Here is a 21,884-nt window from a genome sequence, read left to right on the forward strand (position 1 = left end):
GTCTGGCAGTCACTGATTGCCGGGCACCTGCCGTATGTGCTGACATCGGTGAAAACACTGATGCCGGTGCACTGCCGCGGTCAGCGCTGAGGCATCCCCCGGTGCACTGCCTTCCCTGTCAGCCCCCTGTATTACACTGGTAATACACTGACAGCCAATGCATCACAATACAGAAGTATTGTAATGCATTGTAAGGGGGATCAGACCCCCAAAAGTCGAAGCCCAGGAGTGGTGGGACAAAAAAAAAAAAGGAAAAAAAAAAAAAAGTTTTACACAATCAAAATTAAAAGTTTCAAGTAAAAAAAAGGGTCCTTTCCCAAAATAAAGTAAAAGACTTTTTAAAAAAGTAGGGAAAAAAGAAAAGTAGACATATTTGGTAGACATATTCTGTATCGACCGACTCTATAAACATATCACATGATCCACCCGTCAAGTGAAAAAAAAAAAAAGAAAAGAAGTCATTTTCTGGTCACCTTGCCTCACAAAAAGTGACACCAATCGATCAGAAAGTCATATAAACCCCAAAATGGTACAAATGAAAACATCACCTGATCTTTCAAAAAATGAGCCCCCACATAAGACAATCACTCAAAAAATGATAACAATGGCACTCGGAAACCAATCCTTTAAAATCTGCGCTGCAAATGCCACCTGTTGTGATGGGGACCCGATGGCGTAGGCAGCCTGTGAGATCCAGCCTCCTGTATTACACTGGTAACAGTACGGGCTCCCTCCCTTCTGAGTCCTGCCGTGTGCCCCCCCAGCAGTGTGCCGCCGTATTCAGGAGAAAATGGGTAACACATTATGTGATGCTTTTTCTCCTGTTCCCTTTGTAAAAATGAAAAATTTGGGGCTAAAGAAACATTTTATTGGAAGAAACAAAACTTTTCATTTTCACAGCCAAGTGTTTCCAAATTCCGTAAAACACTTAGGGGGTCAAAGTGCTCAGTACCCCCCTTAATATATTCTTTAAGGGTTTTAGTTTCCAAAATGGGGTCACTTTTTGAGGGTTTCCGCTGTAGGGGTACGTCAGGGTCTCTTGCCTAAACACCATTCTAGCAAAATCTGCCTCCAAAATCCATATGGCGCTCCTTTCTGTCTGACCACTGCGACGTGCCAATAGAGCAGTTTACCGCCACATGTGGGGTATTTATTTTGCCGTAAACTGCAGAATTACAGTAATTTATATTGAGGTTTATTTTGCTTTTAACCCTTGCTGTGTTGCAAGAAAAAAATTGATTAGTGGTAGGCAATTAAAGAGTGCCGTGTTTGTGTGAGGGGAGGCGGGGCTTTAATTAAGTAAACCTGGCTCTCCTGCCCCCACTTGTCGGTTCGAATGCTTTCGAATCGGCTCGTGGGTTGGTGCCAGAGAAGTGCGTGCGTCACTGGAGAATCGGGTGGTCGGCTGCGTCGGGCTCGTCGCTTCGGTGATTAGGTAGGCAGGGTGGCTGCACACCCGTCTCTCTATGTATAACATGGGGGGCTGCCGAGTGTGCCGCCGGCCCCCAGCCGCGCTGGCGACTGCCCGCACTCCCGATCGCTTCCGGCACCCCGCTCCAGGCACCCCGATACAGGCACCCCGATCCGCTCCAGGCCCCGCGCCAAGCACCCCCGCTCCCACGTGCAGCGTCCCCCAGGCGGGCACCCCTCATCTGTGGCTCAGCAGCGACGGGTCACACGTCCTTCACATACCCAGAGCAGCGGTCACGCCGGCCGTCGGCTCCTCAGCGCAGCTCACTGGCTTGCTGCGCTCCAGCAGGCCCTGGCTTGATAGAGGGCGACACCTACAGGCCCATACTGGTACTGCAGTCCAGGTACAGGGCTCCTTGCTCAGGCACAGTGGCTAGGTACTAAGGCAGGACAAAAAAAATAAATAAAAAAAATTATATATTTGGGATATGTTTTAAGGATCAAATATAAAGAGGGCTCCAAAGAGGGGGGCTGGCCACGTCACTTTGCGCACGCAGCCGGGCCGCCCGCAAGCCCATATGGCGAGTCAGGGGGTTGGTTCGGGCGCAGTCGCAATAATCCGGTGGACAGCAAAGGAGCGGTGGCAGGAGTGAAGGGTCACCCAGCCACCGTGCGCTCACTCACATGTCTGTCCTTGTTTATTCAGGTCCACAGGTGGTTGGCTAACTTACGATACTGTGGGGTTTGTGGCTGTCATGGCCGCCAGGTGAGTCAGGGGTGGTGCAGGCGTGGGCCAACCCCCTCCTTTTCTCCTGCATAGGCTTGGGGGACGGGGGATGGTGGACTATTATGGCCAGGCCTCTGGCGCATCTCTTACAGGGTGGCGCCTACAGTCGTGGCCTTTGGTGGGGGGGAAAGAAGTAAAAAAAAATAAAATAAAATAAAAAAATTGTATAGATAGGAATGTTGCTTTGCCAGGTCTGTCACGACTACAGACTCCTTATAAAGCCCTGCCACGACTGCAGGCATCAGTCTGTCACGACTACAGACCCGCTCTAAAGCCCTGCCACGACTGCAGGCAACAGTCTGTCACGACTACAGACCCGTTATAAAGCCCTGCCACGACTGCAGGCATCAGTCTGTCACGACTACAGACTCGTTATAAAGTCCTGCCACGACTGCAGGCAACAGTCTGTCACGACTACAGACTCCTTATAAAGCCCTGCCACGACTGCAGGCATCAGTCTGTCACGACTACAGACTCGTTATAAAGTCCTGCCACGACTGCAGGCATCAGTCTGTCACGACTACAGACTCGTTATAAAGTCCTGCCACGACTGCAGGCATCAGTCTGTCACGACTACAGACCCGTTATAAAGCCCTGCCACGACTGCAGGCATCAGTCTGTCACGACTACAGACCCGCTCTAAAGCCCTGCCACGACTGCAGGCACAAATCCGTTACGACTACAGACTCGTTATAAAGCCTTGCCACGACTGCAGGCATCAGTCTGTCACGACTACAGACCCGTTATAAAGCCCTGCCACGACTGCAGGCATCAGTCTGCCACGACTGCAGATCCGCTCTAAAGCCCTGCCACGACTGCAGGCACAAATCCGTTACGACTACAGACTCGTTATAAAGCCTTGCCACGACTGCAGGCATTAGTCTTTCACGACTACAGACTCGTTATAAAGCCTTGCCACGACTGCAGGCATTAGTCTGTCACGACTACAGACTCGTTATAAAGCCCTGCCACGACTGCAGGCATTAGTCTCATGTCAACAGACTCGTGAGGTAATACTACCACGTCTACAGGCGATGGTCCGTTACCGCTACTCCCGAGGTAGGGTCCCCTCACGACTACAGGGGCCAGTCGGTCACATCCACAGACTCGGTCGCACTCCCATTGACTACAGGCACTGGGTGGGCATCTACAGGTAGTTGCGTCACGTCTACGCACGCGGGTCAGCCACGGCCTGGGGGGTCAGCCTTCACGGTCACAGGTAGGTCCGGTCAGGCCTCAGTCTCCCAGCGGGTTCCAGTCACAATAACCAGCCAGCCCCCAGGTGGGGGCACTCCCGCGTCCGGCGCATAATGCCAGGGAGCTATGCGGCTCCCCACGCGGCACACGATTCAAACCGGCGGGGGCCGGGGCTCACGGTAAAGGAAGGGCTCCCTCTGATCCGGTGCACATCGCCAGGGAGCGGCGCTGCTCCCCATGCGGTACGAGTGTCCAGTCGGCGGTGGGTCGGCCCTGGCTGAGGGGGGGGGTGCTCCCCCGCACTGGTGCACTCTGCCAGGGAGCAGCGTGAGCTCCCCACGCGGCTGGGGGGTAAAGGTGCAGGACACCTCATCTTCAATAAAGTCTGGCACGGGCCGCCGTGCCGTTAGGTAGGCAGGGATCGGGGGAAGGAGTACTAGGCTCGGTCAGGGGGAGCAGATCATAGGCGGTGGCTGGCTTCCTGCTGCCGGCCGTACAGAAGGTTCCAAGGGGGTCATTTAGGCACAGGATGTTAGTTAGTCCGTGCAGGTGACCTGCGTTATACCATGCTCTTCGTGCTCGTACTCAGAGCTGTGCCCATACTGGAGCTGCGTAAGTGGTTTATAGTTTAAAAAAAAATATATAAATAATAATTTCAAACCACAATTAGAGTCTTTCACGCATGGCTTCTCCGTTTTAGGTTTACACATATAGTCCGCCATTAGAGTCTCTCACGCATGGCTTCTCCGTTTTAGGTTACACATATGACTCCGCCATTAGAGTCTCTCACGCATGGCTTCTCCGTTTTAGGTTTACACATACGACTCCTCCATTAGAGTCTCTCACGCATGGCTTCTCCGTTTTAGGTTTACACATACGACTCCGCCGTCAGAGGCTCTCACGCATGGCTTCTCCGTTTTAGGTTTACACATACGACTCCGCCGTCAGAGGCTCTCACGCATGGCTTCTCCGTTTTAGGTGTACACATATGACTCCGCCATTAGAGGCTCTCACGCATGGCTTCTCCGTTTTAGGTTTACACATATGACTCTGCCATTAGAGTCTCTCATGCATGGCTTCTCCGTTTTAGGTTTACACATACGACTCCGCCGTCAGAGGCTCTCACGCATGGCTTCTCCGTTTTAGGTTACACATATGACTCCGCCATTAGAGTCTTTCACGCATGGCTTCTCCGTTTTAGGTTACACATATGACTCCGCCATTAGAGTCTCTCACACATGGCTTCTCCATTTTAGGTGTACACATATGACTCCACCATTAGAGTCTCTCACGCATGGCTTCTCCGTTTTAGGTTTACACATACGACTCCTCCATTAGAGTCTCTCACGCATGGCTTCTCCGTTTTAGGTTTACACATACGACTCCTCCATTAGAGTCTCTCACGCATGGCTTCTCCGTTTTAGGTGTACACATATGACTCCACCATTAGAGTCTCTCATGCATGGCTTCTCCGTTTTAGGTGTACACATATGACTCCGCCATTAGAGTCTCTCACGCATGGCTTCTCCGTTTTAGGTTTACACATACGACTCCGCCGTCAGAGGCTCTCACGCATGGCTTCTCCGTTTTAGGTTTACACATACGACTCCGCCGTCAGAGGCTCTCACGCATGGCTTCTCCGTTTTAGGTGTACACATATGACTCCGCCATTAGAGGCTCTCACGCATGGCTTCTCCGTTTTAGGTTTACACATATGACTCTGCCATTAGAGTCTCTCATGCATGGCTTCTCCGTTTTAGGTTTACACATACGACTCCGCCGTCAGAGGCTCTCACGCATGGCTTCTCCGTTTTAGGTTACACATATGACTCCGCCATTAGAGTCTCTCACACATGGCTTCTCCATTTTAGGTGTACACATATGACTCCACCATTAGAGTCTCTCACGCATGGCTTCTCCGTTTTAGGTTTACACATACGACTCCTCCATTAGAGTCTCTCACGCATGGCTTCTCCGTTTTAGGTTTACACATACGACTCCTCCATTAGAGTCTCTCACGCATGGCTTCTCCGTTTTAGGTGTACACATATGACTCCACCATTAGAGTCTCTCATGCATGGCTTCTCCGTTTTAGGTGTACACATATGACTCCACCATTAGAGTCTCTCACGCATAGCTTCTCCGTTTTAGGTGTACACATATGACTCCACCATTAGAGTCTCTCACGCATGGCTTCTCCGTTTTAGGTGTACACATATGACTCCGCCATTAGAGTCTCTCATGCATGGCTTCTCCGTTTTAGGTGTACACATATGACTCCACCATTAGAGTCTCTCACGCATGGCTTCTCCGTTTTAGGCTACACATATGACTCCGCCATTAGAGTCTCTCACGCATGGCTTCTCCGTTTGAGGTTTACACATACGACTCCGCCGTCAGAGGCTCTCATGCATGGCTTCTCCGTTTTAGTTACACATATGACTCCGCCATCTGAGTCTCACGCATGGCTTCTCCGTTTTAGTTTTACACATATGACTCCGCCATTAGTCTATCGCGCATGGCTTCTCCGCTTTAGGTTTACACAGATGACTCTGCCATTAGAGTCTCTCACGCACGACTTCTCCGTTTAGGTTTACACATATGACTCCGCCATTAGAGTCTCTCGCGCATGGCTTCTCCGTTTTAGGTTACACATATGACTCCGCCATTAGACTCTCTCACGCATGGCTTCTCCGTTTTAGTTACACATATGACTCCGCCATCTGAGTCTCACGCATGGCTTCTCCGTTTCAGTTTTACACATATGACTCCGCCATTAGAGTCTCTCGCGCATAGCTCCGCCATTAGTCTCTCGCGCATGGCTTCTCCGTTTTAGGTTTACACATACGACTCCTCTATTAGAGTCTCTCGCGCATGGCTTCTCCGTTTAGGTTACACATATGACTCCGCCATTAGAGTCTCTCGCGCATGCTTCTCAGTTTTAGGTTTACACATATGACTCTGCCATTAGAGTCTCTCACGCATGGCTTCTCCGTTTAGGTTACACATATGACTCCGCCATTAGTCTCTCATGCATGGCTTCTCCGTTTAGGTTACACATATGACTCCGCCATTAGAGTCTCTCGCACATGGCATCTCCGCTTTAGGTGCACACAGATGACTCTGCCATTAGAGTCTCTCACACATGGCTTCTCCGTTTAGGTTACACATATGACTCCGCCATTAGTCTCTCACGCATGGCTTCTCCGTTTAGGTTACACATATGACTCTGCCATTAGAGTCTCTCACGCATGGCTTCTCCGTTTAGGTTACACATATGACTCTGCCATTAGAATCTCGCGCATAGCTCCGCCATTAGTCTATCGCGCATGGCTTCTCCGTTTAGGTTACACATATGACTCCACCATTAGAGTCTCTCACACATGGCTTCTCCGCTTTAGGTTTACACATATGACTCTGCCATTAGAATCTCTCACACATGGCTTCTCCGTTTAGGTTACACATATGACTCCGCCATTAGTCTCTCACGCATGGCTTCTCCGTTTTAGGTTTACACATATGACTCTGGCATTAGAGTCTCTCACGCACGACTTCTCCGTTTAGGTTACACATATGACTCCGCCATTAGTCTCTCGCGCATGGCTTCTCCGTTTTAGGTTTACACATATGACTCTGGCATTAGAGTCTCACGCATGGCTTCTCCGTTTAGGTTACACATATGACTCCGCCATTAGAGTCTCTCGCGCATGGCTTCTCAGTTTTAGGTTTACACAGATGACTCCGCCATTAGAGTCTCTCATGCATGGCTTCTCCGCTTTAGGTTTACACAGATGACTCCGCCATTAGTCTCTCATGCATGGCTTCTCCGTTTAGGTTACACAGATGACTCCGCCATTAGTCTCTCGCGCATGGCTTCTCCGTTTAGGTTACACATATGACTCCGCCATTAGAGTCTCTCGCGCATGGCTTCTCAGTTTTAGGTTTACACATATGACTCCGCCATTAGTCTCTCACGCATGGCTTCTCCGTTTTAGGTTTACACATATGACTCTGGCATTAGAGTCTCTCACGCACGACTTCTCCGTTTAGGTTACACATATGACTCCGCCATTAGTCTCTCGCGCATGGCTTCTCCGTTTTAGGTTTACACATATGACTCTGGCATTAGAGTCTCACGCATGGCTTCTCCGTTTAGGTTACACATATGACTCCGCCATTAGAGTCTCTCACGCATGGCTTCTCCGTTTTAGGTTTACACAGATGACTCCGCCATTAGAGTCTCTCATGCATGGCTTCTCCGTTTAGGTTACACAGATGACTCCGCCATTAGAGTCTCTCATGCATGGCTTCTCCGCTTTAGGTTTACACAGATGACTCCGCCATTAGTCTCTCATGCATGGCTTCTCCGTTTAGGTTACACAGATGACTCCGCCATTAGTCTCTCGCGCATGGCTTCTCCGTTTAGGTTACACATATGACTCCGCCATTAGAGTCTCTCGCGCATGGCTTCTCAGTTTTAGGTTTACACATATGACTCTGCCATTAGAGTCTCACGCATGGCTTCTCCGTTTACAAAATAAAAAAATAAAAAAATGTTTTTTCACTTTTTCTTTCAGGTTTGTCCAGGGGCAGATCGGTTGCCAATGCCAATTCCTCACCAGGCCCAGCTGCGCTGGGACTAGTCTCTCATCTCACCATAGCTAACAGACTGATGGCCAATTCCTTGGCCAGTAATACCCTGAGGGCTTACAAGACAGCTTGGCGCCTGTTTCAGAAATATGAACACCTACCCGGCTGCTGGCCGGGGGACTATCACTCACCTATTGGGCTTCGTCAGGTTTTTTGCCACTCTCAATTAAACCTGTCCTATAGCACTGTTAACTATACCTGGCAGGTATTCAGCACATTCGGGTTTAGTTAACAGGTTCAGGGGTCGATCCTCTCTCGATCACAGGACATTCCTTCCACAGGGGCGCAGCAGCTGCGGCGTCCATGCATAAGGTACCAGTACATGTAATCAAACGGTTGGGTCGTTGGAGTTCCGCGTGTTCCATGCGTTATATCCCGGATCCTTAATACAAAATGTCACTGGCTTTCCGAGTTTTGGTTTTGTAGTTTCTGTTATCAAAGTCTTTCAAAACTCCTATGCATGGTTCTTTTGGCCCCTTTAGGCTACCCTTCGATAAGCAGTTCCAGCATAACTCTGCTGCTTCTAGGTAGGGGGGGGTATAGGCTTAGGTAGGGGACCCTCTCGTAATGAGCCGATCCGAGCACAAACAAAAAACCTACCCAAAAAAAATGAAATTTTGAAATTTCACCTCCATTTTCTTTTAATTCTTGTGGAACACCTCAAGGGTTAACAAAGTTTGTAACATCAGTTTTGAATAATTTGAGGGGTGTAGTTTCTAAAATGGGGTCATTTATGGGTGGTTTCTATTACGTTAGCCCCTAAAATCACTTTATAACTGAATTGGTGCTTAAAAAAATGGTTTTGGACATTTTGCTGAAAGATTGCTTCTAAAATTCTAAGCGTCTAACATCCTAAAAAAATAATCAAATGACATTTACTAAATTAGGCTACGTTCACACTTGCGGCAGGACGGATCCGACAGGCTGTTCACCCTGTCGGATCCGTCCTTCCGCAGCTCCGTCCCCATTGACTCCGCTCCAGCACAGTACGGCAGTTCGCGGTGAGAGGCCGCCGGACTAAAAAGTCGGACATGCAGTACTTTTAGTCCGGCGGCCTTTCGCAGTGCACTGCCGTACTGTGCTGGAGCTCTGCCCGCCCCCATTATAGTCAATGGGGACGGAGCGGCGGTCCGGCAAAATAGTGGAAGGATGGATCCGACAGGGTGAACAGCCTGTCAGATCCGTCCTGCCGCAAGTGTGAAAGTAGCCTTATACCAACATAAATCAGACATATGGGGAATGTCTATTGACGTAGATACTGCCTCCCTATCTATGATGTAGGTACTGATAGTACTGCCTCCCTGTATATGATGTAGACACAGATAGTACTGCCTCCCTGTCTATGAAGTAGACACAGATAGTACTGCCTCCCTGTCTATGAAGTAGACACAGATAGTACTGACTCGGTTTAAACTATGTAGGCACAGATAGTACTGCCGCCATGTCTATTCCTACAAATGATGTAAGTACTAATAGTACTGCCTCCTGTAAATCATGAAGGTGCAGATAGTACTGCATGCCTATAAATGATGTAGTTAGGCAGATACTTCCTCATTGTTTCTCCCTGTAAATGATGTAGGTACACATAGTACTGCCTTCCTTACTCTTCCTGTAAATGCTGTTGGTACAGATAGTACTGCTTCCTTGTCTCTTCCTGTAAATGATGTAGACACAGACAGTACTGCCTCCCTGTAACTTATGAAGGTGCAGATAGTACTGCATGTCTATAAATGATGTAGGTAGCAGAAAGTACTGCCTCCCTGTCCATGATGTAGACACAGATAGTACTGCCTCCCTGTCTATAAATGATGTAGGTACAGATAGTATTGCCTCTCTGTAAATGATGTAGGTACAGATAGTACTGCCTCCCTGTCTATAAATGATGTAGGTACAGATAGTATTGCCTCTCTGTAAATGATGTAGGTACTGATAGTACTGCCTCCCTGTCATCCAAATTATGAGGTTTCATGCAGATAACAAACTCAGCTTTTAATCTCACTTTTATGCTCATCCCACCTAGAAACCTAGAATGTGTTGGCAGATAAGACCCATGTGGCCCATCTAGTCTGCCCAATATACTGAATACTATGGATAGCCCCGGCCCTATCTTATATGGAGGATGGCCTTATGCCTATCCCATGCATGCTTAACCTCCTCCACTGTATTTGCAGCTGCCACTTCTGCAGGAAGGCTATTCCATGCATCCACTACTCTCTCAGTAAAGTAATACTTCCTGATATTACTGTTAACCCTTTGCCCCTCTAATGTAACACTATGTCCTCTTGTAGCAGTTTTTCTTCTTGTAAATCTTCTCTCCTCTTTTCCCTTGTTGATTCCCTTTATGTATTTAGCAGTCTCTCTCATCTCCCCTCTGTCTCGTCTTCCTTCCAAGCTCTACATGTTAAGGTCCTTTCATCTTTCCTGGTAAGTTTTATCCTGCAATCCATGGACCAGTTTAGTAGCTCTTCTCTGAACTCTCTCCAGAGTATCAGTATCCTTCTGGAGATATGGTCTCCAGTACTGAGCACAATACTCCAGATGAGGTCTCACTAGTGCTCTGTAGAGCGGCATGAGCGCCCTCCTCTGTCTACTGGTAATGCCTCTCCCTATACACCCCAGCATTCTGCTAGCATCTCCTGCTGCTCTATGACATGGTCTGCCTACCTTTAAGTCTTCTGAAATAATGACCCCTAAACCCCTTTCCTCAGATACTGAGGTTAGGACTGTATCACTGATTGTATATTCTGCTCTTGGGTTTTTACGCCCCAGGTGCATTATCTTGCACTTATCAACATTACATTTTAGTTGCCAGATTTTTGACCATTCCTCTAGTTTTCCTAAGTCCTTTTCCATTTGATGTATCCCTCCAGGAACATCAACCCTGTTACACATCTTTGTGTCATCAGCAAAAAGACCCACCTTACCATCGAGGCCTTCTGCAATTTTGCTGATAAGTAGTCAAGGCTGAAGCTCAGCCTGTGTTTGTGGGAGGGGCGAAGGAGGCCTATTTAGCGCCGCCTCGCTCTCCCATCATGGACGCCGCGCTCTCACGTGACGTCTCTTCACTTCCGGTTCCGATGCTGCCGCCTTACCCTCGCTGCCGCTCGTTCCTGCCTCCGCTCCGATATTCATACCTTGAATCGATCCTCGCTCCTCCGGTAAGCTAAGTGGCGCCTTGAGCTGCTCCCCGTCCTGGGAGCCTCGGCTCCATTCTCTTCAGCGCTTCTCCACACACCAACTGGCCGCACGTGATCTCGCGAGACTGGGCCCCGAGTCTCCTGCACTGGTCTCTTGGGCAACGCCACAAGTATCAGTGAACTATATTTATATTATTTTTAAGACACTGCAACAACACCACTGTGATTAAATCATTCAGGCTGCCGTGACAGCTAAGGTCTGGCCACCCCTCTTGAGGTCTGTGTGGCAACCACCCACATTCAAATTACACATCATGCACTCATTCCTGGGTCACGTCACCCAAATAGATCTGTACCCCAGGAGCAATCACAAAAAACCCTGCATCAAGGTCGTCCGTCTGCCGCGCGGCAGATTCACGTCATCATTTTCACTGGGACGCTCGGGTCTTGTCCTGTCGTTTGTCTGCCGCGCAGCAGATTCACATCATGTTATTTTTCCTGAGACGCATCAGTCTTATTTGTCCGTTTTGTCTGCCGCGCAGCAGATTCATGTCATGTTATTTTTCCAGAGACGCATCGGTCTCATTCGGTCACTTGTCTGCCGCTCAGCAGATTCATATCATTTCCTGACACGCATCAGGTTTCATTCAGTAAACTGTCTGCCGCTCAGCAGATTCATATCATTTTCTGACACACATCGGGTTTCATTCAGTAATTGTCTGCCACGCAGCAGGTTCATGTCAATTTTTCTGACACGCGTCAGGTTTCATTCAGTAAGTGTCCGCATCAGTAAATGGTCTGCAACGCAGCAGATTAGTGTCTTTTTTCCTGACACGCATCAGGTTCATCTGGTCATTGTATGCCACACAGCAGTTCATGCCTTTTATTTGTCCTGACACGCATCAGGTTTTCTCTGGTCATTTGTATACCACAGCAGATTCATGTCATTTCTTTACCTGACACACATCAGGTTTATTCAATCTTTTGTCTGCCACGCAGCAGTTTATGTTTCATTTTTTCCTGACACGCATCAGGTTCATTCACCGCCCTGACACGCATCAGGGACAGGTTTTTCTCATGTTACATTTGCATATTCCTGACACACATCAGGTGCTTTTCACGGTCCTGCCACGCAGCAGGTGCATCAGTCGTCTGACACGCATCAGGCCGTTTCAACCTGGTTGGACCCGGATGCGCCTCAGGGGCATTTGCCACTAGCTACGCAGCTAGTTCACGGGTTCCTGACCGCGTGTCAGGCATCAGGTCATTCGTTTTGCACTCTTGCCTCACATGTATCAGGCACGGTCAAGTTCTTGACATCGCGGGCTCCCGCTCCCTGATCCACGTCGGGTTCTACTTATCTCCTGCATCTCTCAAGCCTCACCCCATGTTTTCCAGGGTCATCCCAGAGGTCTGTCTGGTTCGGATTTCATTTAGGTGATTTCCTCCAGGTACCAGTCTTAGGTCCCATTCCATCCAGGTCATTCCAGTTCCACGGTTTCATACGCCAAGTCCAGGTAAGTTCGGTTTTCACTACTTCGTCCTTCAGGATCTGGCCGGAATCATGTATGTTGCCTTTCTTTCAGGTAATCTAGGCCAGCTCGTCAGGTGGGTCAGCCCTCTTAACCCTCTTCCTGGTGACGGATTACTGTCACACTTCGGTGTTTTATTTTCAGAAGGTTTCACGGATTTACTCGCTGGTGTCAGGTGGCTCTACCACCCTCCTTACTTTCCGTCCTTTATTCCACAGCACGATGTCCCACGCTTCCGATATCGCCGAGACTCGCTCCATTCCGGAATCACCTAGCTCTGCCCATGGAAGCAATCTTTCGTTCAGGCAGTGTACCATTCCAAAGCTAGTGGCCGAACTAACTAGGAGAGGCATCCGCTATCCTGCCAATTCCAGCACATCACGGATTGGTCCACACTAGACATGGAGCTGTTCTGCAGGCATTTTGCGGGTCTCAAAGCACCCACCTGTGCCAACTGTCAATCCATCTCGCATTCCTCCGACTGGTGTCCCAATTCAGGGTCTCTGGCCCAAGGTAGACCCTCTGCCTGCCCTTCCGGTTCTTCAAGTTCAGGGCAGAACGTCGACAAATGGGGCAGGCCCATAGTGTTTTGGGGCAGAAGTCAGGTCTGCAATAATTTCAACTGGTCTGACTGTTATTTTGCAAAATGCAAGGCTTTGCACGTTTGCTCCATTTGTTTCAGGGCCCATCCCCAGTCGTCCTGTCCTCAAAGATCATCCAAACATCTATGACTAGCTGGAGTCAACATCGATCTACTAGCCGCCCTCCTTCTGCATCATCACGACCTCGCATTCGTGCAGTTTTTGATTTCTGGGTTTTCACAGGGGTTCCACACAGGGCTAGTTTCCTCCCCGCAGACAACTTGGGAAGGCTCCAATCTCCGTTCCGCCTTGGCAGATCCTGAATCAGTGGACTCCCTCATCCAGTCCGAAATCAGCAAGGGTTTTCTCCTGGGTCCATTTGCAGTCCCCCCCTTTGACATCTGGAGGGTCAACCCCATTGGCCTGGTCACAAAAAAAAATTCAAATAAAAAAAGGCTAATATTCGACCTTTCTGCTCCTTATGCTTCCAGCACACCTAGTTTAAATTTGCTCATTCCTTCTGAGGACTTCTCCATGCAGTACTCTTCCTTGGATGAAGCCACTCGGTTGATTCTGCAGCTGGGGTCAGGCGCTTGGCTTTCCAAGGCAGACATTGCCGACGCCTTTAAACTTCTTTCAGTTTCACCTCAATTATGGAAGTTCTATGGCATCAAGTGGAGGGAACTGTACTATTTCTCAGACAGACTGACCTTTGGTTCAAAGAGCAGCCCCTGGCTGTTTGATCAATTTGCCATAGCTCTCCACTGGGTCTTGGTCAATCACGGCGGATGCTCCAGGGTCATCCACTACCTTGATGACTTTCTGTTGATCGAGACCGCAGATCAAGCACCCAATCAGCTCCAGGTACTTCGACATATTTTCAAAACTAAACGTCCCGGTTGCCCCGGCAAAAGTTGAAGGTCCATCTTCAGTAATAACCTATCTGGGGATCATCTTGGATACTGGCAAGATGGAAGCCAGATTGCCCGATGAAAAACTCAAGAAAATCCAAGATTCCATCAGGAAATCGGTCACGGCCAGGACCCTCGCCAAGGTCGAACTCCAGTCACTTCTGGGAATTTTAAATTTTGCCTCTAAGATCATGCCTCAGGGACGGGCTTTCATCTCCAAATTGCTGCAACTTTTACCTGCTGCCTCGGATCAGGACGCTTTGATCCATCTCGACGCCGCCGCAACGGCCGATCTCCACATGTGGCACCATTTCCATTCAAACTGGAATGGCATCTCCCTCTTTGTCCCTTCGTGGGACGATAATTCTCCCACAGTCTTTTCCGACGCAGCAGGTTCAAAAGGGTTTGCAGCCATCTTCAACAACCCCTGGTTCGCGGGTCCTTGGCCGCATCAGATTTTTTCCATTCAGAGTTCTATCAAATCCTCTCCACTCTTAGAAATCTATCCCATCGTTGCAGCTGCCCAGATCTGGGGGGAGATCTGGAGGAACAAGCCAGTCATCTTTGTCACAGACAATCAGGCAGTTGTAGAAATCCTCAGCAAAGGCCGTTCCTCTTCCCCACAAATCATGCCTTTTGTCCGCAGACTAGTGTGCCTTGTTTTAAAGTATAATTTTCATTTTTCATGTAGGTTCATACAGGGTTCAGCAAACACGGCAGCCGATGCTCTCTCTCATTTCAACTTCCCGGTTTTCTTTCAGGTGATGCCAGACGCAGATCCATCAGGGATCCCTCCACCCACCCTCGAGACACTGACGATGGATTGAGCAAGCATGTCAGAACGGCTAAATCACTCATCCATCACTCCTTATCCCTCAATACAGCCAAGAACTACAAGACAGGGTGGGAAACCTTCATACAATTCTCCCTCAGACACCCACAAGAACAATTGGACCAAACAACTTATGTCATGGCATTCCTGGCTTATTGTCACACAGACCTTCACCTATCATTCAATACCCTCAAATTATACCTAGCAGGGGTACAACATTTCTTCACTTTAGATCACCCAGCCAGCCAGTCCATATTTTCAGGCCATAAAATCCACCCTAAGAGGGATTCAAAAGAACAGCAACAAGCCAGAGTCCCGTAGGAAACCAGTCACTGGGGCAATGTTCAGGGCCTTTTCCACCTCCCTAGACAATGATCCTTTCGGGCCATATAAAAGCATAGTGATCAAAGCAGCCATGTACCTCTGTTTTTACGGGTTCTTACGGCCCGGGGAATTCACCAGCTCTCCTGGACACGCAGGCCCCACCTTAGATCAATTGGCCTGGCAGCAGACGCATTGCACCCTATCACTCCACTCCACCAAAACTTCTCAAGTGGGTCCGCCAGTCAAAATTCGCTATTACCAGACCTTCAATGACTGGTGCCCGGTTGCCATGTTCTAGAAGTTATTCGCCATCTCAAAAGATCCTACGCCGGGTAGCCCTCTTTTTCCCTTCAACTCCAAATATCTCACGGCATCACAGTTTATTCACCACATCAGAATCTTAGCTTCCGTACTAGGGTTCGACGTCAAGGCCATTTCGGGACATTCATTTCGCATAGGGGCGGCTTCCGCAGCATCAAGTCACGGGGTCCCAGCGCACGTCATCCAGAAAATGGGCAGATGGCAATCTTCCTGTTTCACGCACTACGTTCCAAACCCGCAGGTCGAGATTGCCAAAGCCTTCACCAGCTTAGCTCTATGAGTTCCGCATTAATCTTTCCTACCCGATTGATTTTTGCCCCTCATTTAGCTCGCACACGGCCATGGCTTCCGGCACACTTCAGCCATCCATAGTTGACAGTCAAGTCATTCCTCTCCAATTGGTTCATCCGCTCTGTTTCCCACTGTAGCCAGGACCACAAAGATAATAAACAATATGGGTCCCAGAACAGATCCCTGAGGTACCCCAATGGTAACAAGACCATGGTCTGAATATACTCCATTGACTACAACCCTCTGTTGTCTGTCCCTCAGCCACTGCCTAATCCATTCAACAATATGGGAGTCCAAGCCCAAAGACTGCAATTTATTGATAAGCCTTCTATGTGGGACAGTATCAAAAGCCTTACTAAAGTCTAGATAAGCGATGTCTACTGCACCTCCGCCATCTATTATTTTAGTTACGCAATCAAAAAAATCAATAAGATTAGTTTGACATGATCTCCCTGAAGTAAACCCATGCTGTTCTTCATCTTTCAATCCATGGGCTTTTAGATGTTCCACAATCCTCTCCTTAAGTATGGTTTCCATTAATTTCACCCACTATTGATGTCAGGCTTACTGGCCTATAGTTGCCCGATTCCTCCCTACTACCTTTCTTGTGAATGGGCACATTTGCTAATTTGTTGCCAGTGAGTGATTGGTTAAATAAATCTGTTAATGGTTTTGCTAGTTCACCGCTGAGCTCTTTTAATAGCTTTGGGTGTATCCCATCAGGCCCCTGTGACTTATTTGTAGTAATTTTAGACAGCTGACTCAGAACCTCTTCCTCTGTAAAGACACAGGCATCAAAGATTAATTAGTCTTCTTTCCTAACTGAGGTCCTTTTCCTTCATTTTCCTTAGTAAAGACTGAACAGAAGTACTCATTGAGGCAGTCAGCTAGTTCTGTATCTTCTTCCATATACCTTCCTTCTTTTGTTTTTAATTTGGTAATTCCTTGTTTTAATTTCCTTTTTCATTTATGTATCTGAAGAATCTTATCGCCTTTTTCCCTGACTGAGCTCATTTCTCTTCTGCCTGTGCTTTAGAAGCTCTTATAACTTGCTTGGCCTCTCTCTGCCTAATCTTATAAATTTGCCTGCATCCTCGTTTTTTATATAATTACTAAATGCTATCTTTTTGTTTTTAATGATTTTGGCCACTTCTGCTGAGTACCACAGTGGTCTCTTCTTTATTTTGCTTTTACTGACAAGCCTAATGCAATTTTCTGTTGCCTTCAATAGTGCCACTTTTAAGTAGTCCAATATCTCCTGGACTCTATTGAAACTGTTCCAGTCTGATAGGGACTCGTACACCACTAATCTAATTTTAGAAAAGTCAGTTTTTCTAAAATCTAAAACTTTTGTTTTTGTGTGGTGTGACTCAGTCACTGTACTTCAACTACTTGCTGTAGAGATAATCCCAGTAGGGAATTTAGAATATCTGTACTCCTGGCAGAACAAGTTATTTTGGTTTTCCAGTTTACATCAGGAAGTCTCCCATAATGAGAACTTCCCCCTTCAATGTCATTTTAGCTATTTCCTCAACTAGTAAATCATCTAATTCTTTGACTTGGCCAGGCGGTCTATATATCACACCTACACGAGTTACCTTATGATTATCAAGCTGCAAGGTAACCCAAACGGACTCTAAATTGGTCTCGCTAACTTGTATTAAATTAGATTTTATGCTATCTTTCACATACAGGGCCACCCCTCCCCCGTCTTGCCTTCTCTGTCTTTCCTATATAGAGAGAACCCTGGTATTGATATATCCCAGTCATTACTCCCCTTGAACCACGTCTCAGTAACAGCCACTAAATCTATATTCTCAGATGCCATTATAGACTCAAGTTCATTGATCTTATTCCCTAAACTGCGAGCATTTGTAGACAAGACTCTGAGCTTGTCATTTCTTAACCTATGTGCTACTGGCATCTTCTGGCATTGTTCCAGGGGGCAATCGGACTGCTGGATTATCACTCTTTTGCCCCCCTTTCCTAGTTTAAATGCTCCTTAGCAAATACTTTGAACTGTTCACTGAGAACATTTGTTCCCCTGAGAGAAAGATGCAAACCATCTTTCTTGTACAATTCTTTTCCATTCCAGCGAGAGCTAACATGAGACACAAAGCCAAACCCTTGGTTCAGACACCATTCACCAAGCCATACATTGAATTCCTTAATGCGCATCTTCCTGTCATGTTGAAGGTTATGCACAGGCAAAACTGCAGAGAATGAAAAAGTCGATGCAACCTCCTGTATATCTGTCACAACCAGACAGCTGAGAAGCTCTGACAGAAGCCTTTCAGAACCTCCTCCTTGAGTTTTCTTTGTTGTGCTGTTCAGTTCCTCATCTCGTTAGTCTCTCTCAGCTGTCATGTAGTTGGACTGATTGCTTCCCTTTAAATTCCTCCCCATAATGCATTACTAGGCGGCTTATACTACTTCCTGGAGTGTGTGTGCATGCTGATCCTGTTTTCAAGTCTACTACTAAGTTAAGTGCTGAACATTTATTTGTTATTTTCTTTTTGCTGGATCCCAGGTGACCCTGACTCCCTCCGTGTCTGGTGTAGGGAGCCAGTGGTCGTGTCCCCTCACTATTGTAGGGTGTTCAGGGGTTATATAGTCGAGGTACGTGGATATGCAACCATCCACCTCTGGGATCTTTGCATAGGCTGAGCAGCCAGGGAAAGTCTCAGGTCTTGTGCAGGGGTCTCCCTTTTGGTTCCTTAGCTTTGGATCCAGTGAGTCATATATGCATGTTGCTTTGTCTTGTTTCCTGTACACCGTCCGTGACAATATCAATACCAAGTGTGTGAAAAGCTTCCTTCACCTTTGAAACCTCATTGCAAGCCAGATCATTTGTCCCAAGATGGACAATGACATCCACCTCCCTTTGCTGCTTTACTTGCCTAACAATATTAAGAATACGTCGTCTATCCCTGCTAGCGGTAGCACCAGGGAGACATCTCACAAAACAATTTTCCTCAAACTTCACACCTCTTATGATGGAATCGCCCACCAACAGCTGCTTACTATCAGTCCTCACCTTCTCCTTTTTGTCTTTGGCTGCAGTATTGCATACTTTAGGCATGGGAGATGATTGTTCCTCACCCACTGTGACTGAGCCATGCTCCATGTTGCTCTTGCACTCTGAAAGTGCTGCAAATGAATTATGCAGAGCCACAGACTGTGGGACATGTCTTCTATCTACAACTTTCAGTCTACCAGGACCTGCAGTAACCCATCTTCCATTTCTAGGGGGCCTCTGTGGCAGTGGCATTGCAACATTCCCAGCCTAAATTTGTTTACTAATTTACAAATCTCAGATTTCAAAAATAAAATTTCCTGCTGCATTACGGAGAGCTGTCTACAGATCAGACAGTATCCAAACCTCTGAAGAGTGGAACCTGAAATAAAAGCACAACAATTCCTTCACAGAACCAGGTCTGCCATTTTAAAGAGGGGAAAGATTTTAAACAAACAAATCTTACTATTTTAGATTGTATCCACCTCCAGATTACCTCCTGAGTATCTCCTGAATATCTCAGATGCACTTATAAATGCAGAACTTGAGAATGAGTGCCACAGATTAGAGCTAGGTGCTTGAAATTTCATAATCTGCAGATATTACTGACATCTTCTATTTCATTGATTTCCATAACTTTACTTTTGTCCCTTTTGGCGTTGTAATTTCATGTGGACGTGTGTATATTGACATAACCACTTCCTACAGGAGCTACACATATCAGTAAATGCAGGTCCAACAATCTGATTTAATGGGATCACAATCCAAAAAGGGTTTCAATCTTAAAAACAAGGAGGCTCCTTACCTTCTGAAGAAACCTCTGCTCTTGGTCCCAGAGTTGTGGGTAAACACTCACAGAGCGCAAAGGAGAATTCAGAGAATCAAAGTGATCGACCATAACCCGACCAAAAGCATCATCCGGGAAGAACTGCTCATAGACAACAAAGCGAGACTGGAGGAAGCGCTGTCCTGCCCAGCCAATCACATTTCCAGATCTACAGGGAAAGAACAGAAGGGTAATGGGGAAATCACAGCAAGACGAGAAGAAAAACTGGTGAAATTTCATCTGCTACATGATAGAAGGAGGAGTGATCGGCCACTACATGAGGATAGAAGGAACAGCGACTACTACATGATGACAGAAGGGGGAAAGAGCAACTACTACATGAGGATAGGAGGAGGAGTCCCTACTGCATGAGGATAGCAGGAGGAGTGACCACTTCATGAGGATAGAAGGAGGAGTGACTACTACAACAGCATAGAAGGAAGAGCAACTAGTACATAAGCATAGAAGAAGGAATGACTACTACATGAGGATAGAAGGAGGAGTGACTCCAACATGAGGATAGAAGGAGGAGTGACTACTACAATAGGATAGAAGGAAGAGCAACTGGTACGTGAGCATAGAAGAAGGAGCTACAACTACATGAGGATACAAGGAGGAGTGACTACTACATGAGGATAGAAGGAGAAGCGACTACTACATGAGGGTAGAAGGAGAGACTACTACATGAGGATAGAAGGAGAGACTACTACATGAGGATAGAAGGAGAAGCGACTACTACATGAGGATAGAAGGAGAAGCGACTACTACATGAGGATACAAGGAGGAGAGAATACTACATGAGGATAGAAGGAGAAGAGACTACTACATGAGGATAGAAGAAGGAGCTACAACTACATGAGGATACAAGGAGGAGTGACTACTACATGAGGATACAAGGAGAAGCGACTACTACATGAGGGTAGAAGGAGGAGCGACTACTACATGAGGATAGAAGGAGTGACTACTACATGAGAATAGAAGGAACGGCGACTACATGAGGATAGAAGGAACGGCGACTACATGAGGATAGAAGGAACAGCGACTACTACATGACAGAAGGGGGAAAGAGCAACCACAACATGAGAATATGAGGACTGACTACTACATGAGGATAGAAGGAGGAGCGGCTACTACATAAAGATAGAATGAGGAGAGACTACCATATGAGGATAGAAGGAGAGACTACTACATGAGGATAGAAGGAGGAGAGACTACTACATGAGGATAGAAGGAGGAGAGACTACTACATGAGGATAGAAGGAGAGACTAATACATGAGGATAGAAGGAGAGACTACTACATGAGGATACAAGGAGGAGAGACTACTACATGAGGATAGAAGGAGGAGTGACTACTACATGAGGATAGAAGGAGGAGAGACTACTACATGAGGATAGAAGGATGAGAGACTACTACATGAGAATAGAAGAAGTGACTACTACATGAGGATAGAAGGACGAGAGACTACTACATGAGAATAGAAGGAACGGCGACTACTACATGAGGATAGAAGGAGAAGTGACTACTACATGAGGATAGAAGGACGAGAGACTACTACATGAGGATAGAAGGAATGGCGACTACTACATGAGGATAGGAGGAGAAGCGACTACTACATGACAGAAGGCGGAAAGAGCAACCACAACATGAGAATAGAAGGAGAAGTGACTACTACATGAGTATAGAAGGAGAAGCGACTACTACATGAGGATAGAAGGAGAAGCGACTACTACATGAGGATAGAAGGAGAAGCGACTACTACATGAGGATAGAAGGAACAGCGACTACTACATGAGGATAGAAGGGGGAAAGAGCAACCACAACATGAGAATAGGAGGACTGACTACTACATGAAGATAGAAGGAGGAGTGACTACTACATGAAGATAGAAGGAGGAGCGACTACTACATGAGGATAGAAGGAGGAGTGACTACTACATGAAGATAGAAGGAGGAGCGACTAGTACATGAGGATAAAAGGAGGAGTGACTACTACATGAGGATAAAAGGAGGAGCGACTACTACTTGAGGATAGAAGGAGGAGTGACTACTACATGAGGATAGAAGGAGG

At 47.3% G+C, this 21,884-nt stretch overlaps 1 protein-coding gene across 3 annotated transcripts in view; it reads right to left on the reverse strand.

Annotated features, from left to right (window-relative positions):
• Positions 1-21,884, reverse strand: part of LCMT2 (leucine carboxyl methyltransferase 2) — a 134,380-nt gene that overhangs the window by 49,773 nt on the left and 62,723 nt on the right. For all 3 annotated transcript variants that reach the window (XM_044286594.1, XM_044286593.1, XM_044286595.1), the window contains one exon: positions 19,795-19,984. In XM_044286594.1, coding sequence (XP_044142529.1) covers positions 19,795-19,984 — 190 coding nt within the window. The remainder of the gene's footprint in view (positions 1-19,794; positions 19,985-21,884) is intronic.

This window comes from Bufo gargarizans, chromosome 3 (genome assembly GCF_014858855.1).
Source record: "Bufo gargarizans isolate SCDJY-AF-19 chromosome 3, ASM1485885v1, whole genome shotgun sequence".
Lineage (NCBI taxonomy): Eukaryota > Metazoa > Chordata > Amphibia > Anura > Bufonidae > Bufo > Bufo gargarizans.